Source organism: Charadrius vociferus, unplaced genomic scaffold (assembly GCF_000708025.1).
Source record: "Charadrius vociferus isolate BGI_N301 unplaced genomic scaffold, ASM70802v2 scaffold185, whole genome shotgun sequence".
NCBI classification, from domain to species: Eukaryota; Metazoa; Chordata; class Aves; order Charadriiformes; family Charadriidae; genus Charadrius; species Charadrius vociferus.
Window position 1 is genome coordinate 4,637,691 of NW_009648955.1, and position 12,804 is coordinate 4,650,494.

Below are 12,804 nucleotides of genomic sequence, written 5' to 3' on the forward strand. Positions count from 1 at the left end.
GTGGTGTAGCGAAATCCAATGCTTGTAAAGCGTTAAATAATAGTTATGTTTCATTTGACTTAAGACACTTTCTTGGTTTATATACATGATTTATAGTTAGTTTGGCTGATTCCAGTTGTGCTCTTATGAATTACTGTTCTGACACATTGTGCGTGCTGCAGCATAAATAAGGCTGTTAGCATAGCTTTTTGTAGTGGAATTGTTCCAGAGTGTTTAGGATCTGTAGAATAACCCCAACTTCTGTCCAGCTGGTTTTAGATGGTTGCTGATATACATGGAAAAATGGAAAGTATCTGAAGGCATCGCCAATTAATAAGGCCATTTTTCAGAGAAGGACAATATTGTTATCATTGTTTTACTGCAATTTCTTATTTGTGTCAGAAGGGAAATAACCTGTCCAAAGTCACCCAACAGACTAGTGCCTGTGATCAAAATTGAACATGCCTCTGGAGTTTTATTTTCACTAGGTCATTGGTCAGCTAGTGGCTGAACTGTGGTAGGTTGAGTTCAGTAATCTTTGCTTATATAAGCATCTCCATTGAGAAATATGGGATTGAATCAGTTTGTTTATCTATCTTGAACGCTTGTGTGTTTCCTTCCCCCTTGCTGTAGCACAGTAACCTTGCAGTGGGAGTTGGGGAATGCTTATGATTTCTGATATATAGGAAATTATTATAACTCTTCAAAAGAGGTGAGTTTTTGTTTGAGAGGATGAGGGAAGAAATTTCAGATTTTCTAGAGAAAAAAGAAAAAAAATCCTCCAGAATTCAAAGCTTAGTATTTGTGTTTTATTTCTTCCTCCTTTGTGATGGAACTGATCTAACTGGGAGATGACTTCTATCTGGAGGACTTCCTTGGAGCCAGTGTTTTTATTTATTTGAACCTTTTCCAATCCATTTGTCACTATGCTTCTAACCATCTTTACGTTTTCGACTTGGGATGCACTTGTCCTCTGTAGCTAGGATGTGTCATTGACTTTTGTAAGTGACTTAATAATAATCATTGCGTTATTCTAGGTCACCTTTTCTATACATCCCAGCCTCTTGCTTTTTTTTTTTCCCTTTTGTTTTTAACTGAAACTGTTCTGAGAAAACTCCATTGATGTGCCTTCAGGGAATTATTTTCTCTTCATTCTAAACCTGCTGGAGGATATGAGAAGTTTAAAGAATCTGCTGCTGTTCTAGTTGATGGTTGAATTGAAGAACATAATGGAAAGGTGAAAAAGTTCCTCCCAAATACTGGAATACTGCTTCCACTAGTTTTCCAGCTTGAAACAGGAATATAAAGGGACAACATGCAAATTGATATCCTTAAGATGCTGGCAGTTCAGTTCTAATTGTTGATTTAATGGAACACTGAAATTAAAGTGGCTTTAGGTGCCACTCAGATTGATGCTCATGTTGAAGTTTGTATTTTTTTGCTGTTCTCTAGGGCTGCTTTGTATTTAAACCAAGTCCCAAGAAAAGAAGGGTGTCTCAGAAAACAGGTTAGTACATTTTGATGTATGTTGCTATGCTTGGATTAACCCTGGAAGGTTCCCCACATCTGATGGAATTCTGTCATAGCTGCGTGAGGATTTCTGTTGCTCCTTGATGTCCATATTGCTGAAAACTCATTTCTTCATAGGAACCCCAGCAAATTGTTGGGTAATGTAAACGTCTTTTTCATCTCCAGCAATCAAGATTGTGTTGCTATCTATGTTTTTGCAAATTTTTTCTCACAGGAGAACTCCTTTCCATGCTACCATAAATTGTTTACTGACTGACAAAGTGTTTATCTGAAGAGTCTGAATGAGTCACTTCTAAGCTATGGGAATCAGAAATGATTTCCCATTCATAAGTCTCATCATATTCTTGTCTTGACAAAAAGAAGAAAGAAAAACCATTTGTGAAGATTCCATGGCTTCTGTCCACTGGTGTTTATTATATATATTTTCTTTTCTCCAGCCTATATGCTATGTATACAGGTTACATACTCTTACTGGAGCCACAAATAATGCTGCTTAAATAGTTGCTGTTTGAGACTCAGTTAGGAAACTTACTGTTCTTATTCCCAGGTTAAACTTTCTTGGGCAGCACTAGAGCTGTCAAAATGTGTGACAATGTGTATTAAAAAAAAAAAGTGGAGGGCAAAGTACTAAGGACAGATTTTTGTGGAAATTGCCATGGGCTCATTCATTACCAGAGGGGCTTATACTGTAACACCTGCTTCAAAATTAATCCCAAATTATTTTTTCTGTGAGAGTTGGAATATCTGTAGCTCAGGGAATGAGAGGCAAGGAAATAGAATCCAGTCTGTCATTCCAAGTCATTGCAAGATAAATAAACCAACAATCAAGACGTATGCACTTAAACCACATTTAAATTTTACCCCTTACTGGATATTATGGTTTAGTGTATGCAAGATTACTAATGCTTGGATAAATCCTACTACACATGTTGTTCTAGTTAGCAAATACTTTGGGACAGAAAAATAAATTTGACTGAGCTACCTCTAAAAGAGAGGTAGAGGTGGGCTAGTTTGGCTGCTCACAGCAGTTGGTTAGAATGGTGTTCTAAATAAACAGTACTTAGATGTGCATCTATTCAGTTTGGAATTCCAAACGTGACGTTTCAGTTGTGACACTTCGCAGCATTGATAGTTGATAATACTCTTGCACCCCACAAAAGGCCTTGTGTGCACATTTGCACCTGTAGTTTGAGTTTTGGCAGTATAAAAATAATACTATGCCTTTGGTAGTATAAAAATATTGTTACCAATAATGTGGTGGCAGCATTTTCTTTAACTAAAAGCCTTACGACCTGTGTAATCAGAGTGGGTTATGTATTTTAAGTGATTTTTCTTAAGGATTTTCTTAGGTGTTAATTTAGGGGAGACAATGAAACTGGGGGATGAGGGGTGCCTCTTGTTCTTCATTTACAGAGCTGTTTGGGGTGTTTTTAATGCTTTGGTAGATTGAATGCGCTCATCAACTGGTTCTTTTTTAGTGATCAAACCACTGCTGATGCTTCATTGAATGGTGACCAAATGGACATTAATGGCTAACAAATAAAATTTTTTATATGTGTATGTTTAGAAAAATCAATTGTTATGTTTAATGTCACCTTGTAGCAACAGTTCACTGGCTGTTTGCATAATCTTCAGCCTTTGTGTTCTTCCAGGTGGTGTTAGTGAAGCCTTAAAGCTACATGTATAAAGCCTGCTAAATGTATACCGGGAGTAGAAGAATGGTTCCAAGCCTGTGCACTTTTTTTTTTTTTTATTAAGGGAAATGTAGACTGTGTGAATGCAGGAGGAAAAAACAACAAGAAAAATCTCACTCAGTTATACTAGTTTCTGTTCAGTCTCCCATTCTACTGCCAGCTTTGTCCTTCCTTCCTAGTTGGAAGCTGGTGGAAAGATTCTGTACTCACATCTGTGAGGCAGAGCAGCACCTGGGAAGCCAGATGTATTCACACAATGTGCCAAGACACTGTTTTACCAAAAAGGGTCTGATTCTCCTTTTCTATTTCATAAAGAGCATGTATAGATGTGAGAGGCAATTTATAGGTGAGCCAGAAATGTAGGCCTGGCTTGCGCTTTAAAGTTCTGCTTGCATAGTTTTGTTGGTTAAATGTATTTTTAAAAAATAAATCTGTTTCATGTAACCGGACAGACCTTTCCCAGTATATCTTATTGTTTTCAGGAAATTTGTCTTAGCTTTGAGTACTACATCCAGCTCTGGAGTCCCCAACATAAGAAAGACATGGACCTGTTGGAGGAGAGGCTGAGAGAGTTGGGGCTGTTCAGCCTGGAGAAGAGAAGGCTCCGGGGAGATCTTTATTGCGGCCTTCCAGTACCTAAAGGGGGCCTACGGGAGAGCTGGGGAAGGACTTTTTACTAGGGCATGTAGTGATAGGACGAGGAGGAATGGCTATAAACTGGAAGAGGGCGGGTTTAGATTAAACATTAGGAAGAAGTTTTTCACTTTAAGGGTAGTAAGGCAGTGGAACAGGTTGCCCAGAGAGGTTGTTGAGGCCCCATCCCTGGAGGTGTTCAAGGCCAGGCTGGACGTGGCCTTGGGCAACCTGGTCTAGTGGGAGGTGTCCTTGCCCATGGCAGGGGGGGTGGAACTCGATGATCTTCAAGGTCCTTTCCAACCTAAACCATTCTATGATTCCCTGGGGAATAGAAAAGATTTTCATGTATCTATTCTTTATGGTTCATATCTGACTGTAGTAGTGAAGGAGGATTGAATATTTAATAGGTGAAAGAGACCCACAAAACTTTCTGAAGCAGGGGAAAGAATTTTTTTTTAAATTTATTTTATTTTAATAATAAAGGCTGATTGCTCTGATTCAGCCTTTCACTCATCTGGGAATTGAGATGGAATCCAGTTCTTTACCTTTTGCCTGCATACTTGGATAATAGATTCTGCCAGGTCCCTCCCTTATTCTACCACATACCAGCAGTTAATTAATTGGTAAAGAGAAAAGGCATTTCCCTCAGATATATATGTATACTAAGATGTTTTTCAGGCGGGTGCTTTGTTTTCTTCTCAATAAAAAATGTTTTGCGTTAATAATCTTATTGGTGCTTGCCTTTATTTTCTGTCTTTCTAGCTAATGATTTCGGAGAAAGAAACGATGATTCAGAGGATACTGAGTTGCGATTTGTTACTTGTCAGTCTTTATGGAATGAGATCAAATCAGAAACAGAGGTGAGTCTTGCACCCAATACTAAAGCAGTGTTTTGCATTTATAACAACACAGCTTGCTGCTTTGTTTCTGGAGATGATGTTTTTTACGTGCTTAAAAGGGCAATTAGTTAAAGCAATAAAAGGAACAGAAATACAGACTAAGACTGAAATCGCTGTTCAGAATATAAAAGAGCAATAATAAATCCATCAATTACACATTACTTCTAACCACAAAACTACATGCTTTTGCTGCTTCAAGCTGCTGCTTCTAAGCTTCTCTTTTTACTAATTGTCCTTTTTATTAATTCCTGGCATACTACTATTTTCTACCTTCAATTCAGTTATGTGCTTGCCAGCCCTCTGAGGATTTTAGGCTGCTCTTGACCTCAGTGTTAGAGTTCATAGCAGCCAAGGACTCACAGTGGATTTATATGAATACAACTGCATGGGTATCAGATACTGAATGACGCAGCTGCAAGCATAGTCTATTGAATTAGTACGGACAGTGTCAATGGGGTTGTCTACTACGGATAGGAGTTAATTTCATACTGAACTGTGGTCTCCTAATTGTTGTGTGTTAGATGGCATGCTGTTGTTGTGTCCCTATAGCCAGCTGGCTTGTATTATAGCATGAATAATTGCTTCCGTACAGCAGGGATTTCCTCCTCTATTCAGTGTCGAGGATTCTGGGCAAGTGTTCTGTATTCCTTTGCCTGCTGTTGGGCTCTAGACATTATGAGAATTTTTCTTCCGAAGTTTGTTTTGGGATGTACGGCAGAAGCCAGCTGGATGTAGCTTACAATCTGGACTCTTGGGCTAAACTCATAAATTCCTCTAATTCTGTTCCTACTATTCCATGATCCAGCTCGCTTTAACTAGGCAGCACCCTTTTCAAACCATAACTAGCCAGGCTGTGCAAAGAAGTGCACTACATTGTGGTCCTGATTATAGAGAACACACAGAAGTTTGTGGAGGTATATTTGGTATCTTCCTTCCAGCTGCTTCAGCTTGACGGGTTAGCTACCAGTGTTGGCAGTAGTGTTGGCAGCTGCACCAGAAACTGCCTTCTCAGCTACACAGTGGACTATTGGAAAGATGGCATTCTCTAGCTACTTCTGAAAGACTTTTTCTTGGATCTTCTTTCTTTGGCACAGTGTCGTCAAGGCTTTTGAGACAATGCTTCTACATTGCCAACAGTGGTTGCAGGATTTTCAGGTTAAAGAAGCATTGTTTGTTTTCCTAGTGGTCTGTAAGGATTTCTCCCAGAGCAGCAGGCTCAGCCCATCATAGCGAAAGGCTGCCTTAACCGCTCAGAAGCGCAGAGTCATTGCCATCTGGAAAATCATCATTCTTGTTCTAAATCTATCCTTGTTTTCTTTGAGCATGCTAGGAATTTGCCAAATACCTTCTTCTGTTCTTCCTCCCCCTGATGGAAGACAGTTCATCCTACATTGACAAATTGATATGGGCCTTGCCTTAGAGTTTAATTTGCCCAAGGGCAGATTACGTGCAGTTACTTTTGCTGCTATACGTAGAATTTTTTATCCAACTTCTGGGATATCTCTGAGATTTTTTTTCTATTGAGGTTTGAATTACCATCCCTCTGTCCCACTTTTGGCAAACTTGGAGGTGGTGATTGTTCTTTTATATAAAACGGAGTGATAATTCAGGTTGGAAGGCATCTTAGAAAGTCTCTAGTCTGAACTCCCGCTCAAAGTGGCCTCATCTGTGAGGTCAGACCAGGTAGGTGAGGGCTTTATCCAGTCAGGATTTTATTTCTTATATATTTTCAAACCCTGGTATAGTAAATCTGATCCATGGCAGAATACCTGGGAAGTACATGGCTTTCTAGTTTGGACTTTTTGTTCTAGGGCTTCTGGTAGTGTGCTAAGGGAGCCTAGCAGGATGTTCTCCAAAGTTTTTGCCAGGGTACTGCTACCTGACGATTTGTTGGCAGGCCATGTCCTTGTGCTGGTGTTTTTGCACTTCTCTGGTATTTACTTGAGGTGTTAAAAAATGAAGAGGATTTGACCTCCAAGTACTTTGGCCCTTGTATGTCCATCATAAACCGTGCTGCGATTGTGGCAGCACCATCTGTCGCCTGGTGATGACATCCTTTCAGGCTTCTCACAACATGAAAAGCTGACAAAAGTACTGCAGGAACTGTCCTTCATTTTTGGAAGGTGAATTTTGGACCTTTCTGGTTTCAGTATTGCAAAGTATCCTGGTTTTGACCTCTGCTGTGAGCAGTGGCCTGGCAAATGTTCTTATTATGATACATCTCATCAAGGGCTTTCAGAAACATTCCCTTCCTGTCAGGTGAGGAATTCCAGTTATACTACCAGGATCCATGTTAGAAACAAAAAGCCTAAGTGCAGGGCTGTAATATGGTAATTTTAGCTCTAAGGTACAGATAAAGGTTTTCAGACCACAAAACAGGTAATCATGACCAAGTCTAGTGTTGTAGCAGGGACTGAACTTCCAGTTCATATGACTTTTCCACAGTAAGCAGTGTCATGCAAGTAAATGAGTCGGTCACTTGAGATGCAGAGCAGCCTGGTGTGCTTTCTGGAACACTACCAGAATACTGCCAGTAACAAAGTTGTTTTGACAAGAAAAGACTGATGGATTTTAGGAAAGCTAAGTAACTGTGTGGTGCTATGGCAGACTGAATTCCATCTTCACAAGTGCATGTTGGAAGAAATAATATATACCATAACCATGCAAAGTAAGGATTCGGGTTCTTGTTAGGACACCTTAGTGAAAATATGTACAATAATGATCAGAAAAAGCCCAAGATATGATGGATTCTGAAGCAGAGGCTCGGAGGATTGCTATGGAACATCTGGTAATACAGAAGCTGTTACAGTGCTGTTATAAAGCCGATGGTGTAAACTGTTCTTTTTAAAATGCCACGTTACAGTTTCTTCTGAGTTGCCATATCAGGTGGGAGCTCAGAGGTGCACGATCAACATCAGAAGGGCCAGAAGAATATTTTTTAATGAGTAGAGGATGAAAAGAGTAAGATTACTTTGTGTATAGTTGTATCAGTCTTTCAGGAGAGCAACAGGAACCCTTCTGTATAATGTAAATGGAGCTCAGGTTTTTGAGCAGGCATCATATGCAATCTCCTGGAGATGTGACCTTAACTCCTTTGATAGCTGCCTCATCAGTGCTGCTAGAGATGGCCTTTGCCACTTCATTTAAAATCAAGTTCTCTGTTATGTGTGTCACTTCTTGTTGCTAATAAATCTTGATGATGATTTTATTGGGGGCAGGGGTTTAATCTTGTTTCTAATACCTATGTTCTAGAACATATATTGATGTCCTGAGTTTCAGAGTACAGGGGTTTTTTTTCTGGTCTAGCAGCAGGCATATCGTGGATTAGAGACAGATTGTCAAAGGCACATACATAATAAAAGAAATACAAAATGCTGCCATGATATATCTGCCTTTAAAAGTTTTATCTTCCCCTGCTTTCTCTGGCCTTTCCATATATTGCTGCATATACATAATCTTGCAAGAAAATCATCCTGAAGGGCAAAAGATTGTGTAGCAAACGTGGCAGTCGTGGTTTAGTATTTTTTCCTAGAAAACATACTTAATGCGTTCCTTTATATTTTTTTTTTCTTTCATCCTGAATTAGATTTGAAGGAGATAAATGTTTGCTCTCATATAGATTTCTCAGAAAAATATTTACAGGTGGTTTGAAAGCCAAAAGGAAATAATAGGAATTTTCATGAACATTCTTCCAGAAACTAATTATATTGTTTTATTCCTCCTGTGTCACTTATGCTTTGTCAGTATGGTGGGGTTTTTTCTTCTCTTTAAAGCCCTGTAGTGTGACAACAGATAAGATCATTTGCTTTCCAAGTTATTGTTGAGGCATTTGACCAGAAGTTCTGAGATGGGAAATGTCTGTATTGGCTACACAGTGAATAAATTCACGTGTTTATAGTTCACAGGAAGACTTAATGTTACTTAAAACCCTGGCATTTTAAGGATTAAAAATTATGCAGGAAAGGGAAGATATTCTGGTGTTTCCACATTTTTATAAATAAAATCTCTGTGTGTTTGTTTACAGCAAATACAGGAAGACTTGAATAAGCAGTTATTTGATAACCTAGTAAGTTTTTTGAGACGGTCTCATTCTGAGTTCCAAGAGAAGACAACAGAATGGACTTGTCGGATGAAATCCAGAGAAATCCCTACTGCAGCTCTTATCTTGGGTAATTTTTTAAAGATATAATTTGTTACATACATCTGCTTAAAACTGACACAGAGATCAAAGAAAAATATATTGCTGACTTCCAGCAATTACTGTGAGCAGCATCAGCTTCAGAAATGTTAACAGAAGAGATAGGGCTGGGAGAAGGAAGCAGGATAAGACCTTCTTCCCCTCCTTTCCCTCCTTCCCCCTGCATAATAGTGCAGTAAGGTAACACCTCCCCTAAAGGTCTCTTAGGTAGCTGGTAATGATTTGAGTTGGTTTTTTTTTCCTGATGCACTGGAGATGCTTTGATTCTGTCCCTGTTTCTGCCACCAACATGCCTGGTGGTTTCTATGACTAACCCTGAAATTACACAGCTTCTGTATTTCTGATATATGTTCTTGCAGTGTGTCTTTATGTGTAGGAAAGCAGTGTCATTATCTTGGAAAAGGAGCAGAGGGCAAAGAAAATAGCTGAAGGTGAATTTCATCTTCTTGTCTGCAGGCCTTAGATAACTGGCTGGCTTCTGAGGGTATGAGGAGCAGGGAAGTTAGAAAACCAATCCTACTCCTTGCAGATTTGCACCCTTGAGAAATCTTTCTTTTAAAAAAACAAACAAACAAAATTAGGGGTCTTTGCAGTGATTCCCCATTCCTTTTAATCAGTTAGCATTAACGTGTATATCTAATCTTGTGCTAGTTTTTCGTCTTTCCTCATAGATGATGTGATGCTATTCATTCCTTCCTTGAATATTTGAGGTGTCTTATGGTTTTTGTCTGCTGTTCAGTTTATTATTCAATTATGATGGTCACAAATCACAGAAAAAATGCCCTTAAAAATTTGTCTGTCTTCTAGGTGTAAATGTTACAGACCATGACTTGACTTTTAGAAGTCTCTCAGAAGTCCTTCAGAATAACATTACTCCTTATATAGCTTTGCTGGAAGCCAAAGATTGCCCAGGTAAATACTGCAATAACTTTGCTTCTTCATCCGAATAAGCTGTCTGTTAACTAGAAATTCTAGTTTTTGCCCTAAAATGTAAGAATAATAGGATGGAGGAATCTTGAAGACTTTCTAAAGATTTGCTCAATCCCATGTTAACACAGCAGTAATGCCCACTGTATTTTAAGAGGTATCCAATTCTGTTTAAAACAATTAGCATTGAAATACTGCTTAGTTTTAGCATAAATGTCAAGAGCATGCTGCTTAGTGTATTGCATGTTGATGCTGCAGGTTGGCTTTCCTTGTGTTTAATTGGACAGTGTTTGTATGCATTCCACTCTTTATATGCTTACGGTCACGTTATTATAGTGAGGGAAGGGGACAATAATATTTTGTCCCACTCTACTTGCTCCTTTTTTTATTTTTTAAGTAAAAAGATTAAAATCACTTGTGGCAGCATCCCCAGATCTATGGATTGCCTGCCTTGTTTTTATTATGTCACACTAATAGCATGGGGCTGGAGTTCAGGAGAAGTGCAGGGCCAATGTCTTAACCTGAATTGTTGCTATGTAGGCAAATTAATAGGATAATTTTTATTGCGTTAACAACATGCATATCGTGAATACTTTCAAGCTTTCTGGAGCATGAGGTGTGCATTCTGGAGAGAGAAGGGGATTAATTAGAAAAGTGCAAAATAATAAATGATAACTTCGGGTAATTTTTTAGATTATAAGTTTGAGAAGTGTTTCCCAATAACCAAATGTCTTTACTGTGTGTTGAAAAATGTGTTGTGAAGGCATAAAAAATCTGATGCAGAAGCTGTTGGGGCAGCTGATGAACTGCTATATAGATGTGGACTCATTGGAAGATGAGGACTCTGTGCAGGTTTCCCAGAGCAGTATACGTTGTTCAATGTCTTCTCTTATCAACTGGTATGAGAGTGTAACAAAGGTATAATATTCTTTTTTTTTTTTTTTTTGTATCATCAGTTTATAAAAATGCCTGACCTTTAGATGCTTTTAAAAAAAAAGATTGAATAACTCGAATTTCTATGCCGTAGTGAAAAAAATGCCAAAGGTTAGCTTTTCATTTAATACTGAGAAATAACTGAGGTGATTTGAATATAAATCTGTAACATACATAAAAAAATGTGGAGTTAGTTTCTGATGAGGTATGAATGTCAGAATTCTGAAAACCAAGCAAAAAGTACTATTTTATCATATGTTCAATTGGGAACTAGAAGCTTAAAATGCAGTATCAACTTCATGCCAGATGCTATTCTCCCAGGAGTGCTGAGATGTTTTGTTAATTAAACCAAAACTTTAAGAAAGAACAGCCACCCAGTGGAAAGGTACCATATTAGTGCTAGTGTGCCATTATTTCATCTGCAGCCCACACTGCATTGAGAAGCAGTGAGAAAATAACTTTCAAGATGGTTTTGTATCTTTGTATTTAATAAAGCTAATGAAATCTTAAGTTTTGTTTCTGTCATGAATAAGAGTTAGAACTAATTTTATGATGACTTCATAAGAGCAGTGTGTTATAAGTTTAATGAGTACACGCTTTTTTATTACTGGGTAAAGATACAGGAAATGGGCAATGTCCATGTACACAACTCAAATCTTCTCCATCAATCCCAACAGAATTTCACCAGTTCTGTCCCACAGAGCTATTTCTGTCTTTGTTGGAATGTGGGTTTTTAAAATTTGTTTATTCTTTGTACTTCCTGCTGTGCCAAACGGAAGAAAAATTCCAATCCTAGATGCTAATAATAAATAAAACCCTAGCAAAAAGTCAGTCATGTCTCTTTGGAGCAGTGTGATATCATAGATGTGATTCAATCTTTTTATTTTCCTGTCTTTTGTTTAATAATGCATAACAAATGGCTTTAAAGAAAACAGATTCTGAAACTCCAAGAAAAAAAAGAACTTCCTCTTCTAGACACTGGCAATCTCCTCCAGTTGTAGTTATACTCAAAGACATGGAAAGTTTCACCACAAAAGTACTTCAAGACTTCATAGTCATCAGCAGGTAACGTGATCTGAAGTTTAGTTCTTCCACTCCATTTGCTATTTGCAGTTGTTTTGAAGTGTAGCAGTGAGACCAGGGAGAGTTGGAATCAAATATTAATGCTGCTTCTTTGCAGGAGTGACTGAGCAAAAACCTATTTGCTAGGTTTTGGGGATAAATTATCCTAAAGTTAACTTGGGACTCTGAGCCAGAGTATCTAAGGGCTGGGTTGAGATACTGGCTGGCTGATTTAATTCTTTACATGGGAGGATTTATTGGTACTAGTTGTTACAGAATTTGATTATGAAGCTAATTTTTTAAGATGCCTAGATCTTTCTTCTGTAGGCTTTTAAAATTGTTTTCAGAGTATTTTTTTGTATGACAACTGCTGTAATGCTGCTTAAAGGTCACTAGCTTACTAATAGGACTATATAAAACTTACACAGAGAATTTCTGCGTTGGACAGGATCTGCAATGAGTAGCTGACTACTGCAGGTGCTCCTGTGCTTCTGTCCTTCCTTAACCTGTCTTCCTTAATATCATCTCGTGCATTAACCTGTCTTCCTTAATATCATCTCTTGCATTCTAATCAAGACCCCCTTCTGCTCTCCAAAAAGAGCATCTTACACTTAGTTCTCAGGTTGAAACTACAGTTGCAGCAGAACTGGGGCTGCAGTTGTACAATTAATTCAGCTGCAGCATGCATACCTGATGTTCCCTCTAAACAAGGCTAGGCAATTTCACTTGCTGAGAGACCCACAATAAAAATATTTTTCTACTTCAGATCGGGCAGATGGGTTCTCTGGGGAACATTTCAAGAAATAAAATCAGAAATGCACTATTATCTGGAAATAATTAGGCAGTAAGGCAGGGGAAAATGAGGTTTTAATTGTTGAAGTGTTGCGTTTTACTTTGCTTTTTGTGGCAAGCGTAAATACCTAATTATGAGCATGTGGAAAGTAGA

The 12,804-nt window shown here is 38.3% G+C and overlaps 1 protein-coding gene across 1 annotated transcript in view; it reads left to right on the forward strand.

Moving 5' to 3' along the window:
* Nucleotides 1–1,435: 1,435 nt before the first annotated feature.
* The window catches only part of ORC3 (origin recognition complex, subunit 3), a 35,802-nt gene continuing 24,433 nt past the window's right edge, over nucleotides 1,436–12,804 (forward strand). Inside the window, exons 1-6 of the mRNA XM_009887493.1 lie at nucleotides 1,436–1,486; nucleotides 4,602–4,699; nucleotides 8,763–8,907; nucleotides 9,744–9,848; nucleotides 10,627–10,781; nucleotides 11,725–11,861. Coding sequence (XP_009885795.1) covers nucleotides 8,868–8,907; nucleotides 9,744–9,848; nucleotides 10,627–10,781; nucleotides 11,725–11,861 — 437 coding nt within the window. The 5' untranslated portion in view covers nucleotides 1,436–1,486; nucleotides 4,602–4,699; nucleotides 8,763–8,867. The remainder of the gene's footprint in view (nucleotides 1,487–4,601; nucleotides 4,700–8,762; nucleotides 8,908–9,743; nucleotides 9,849–10,626; nucleotides 10,782–11,724; nucleotides 11,862–12,804) is intronic.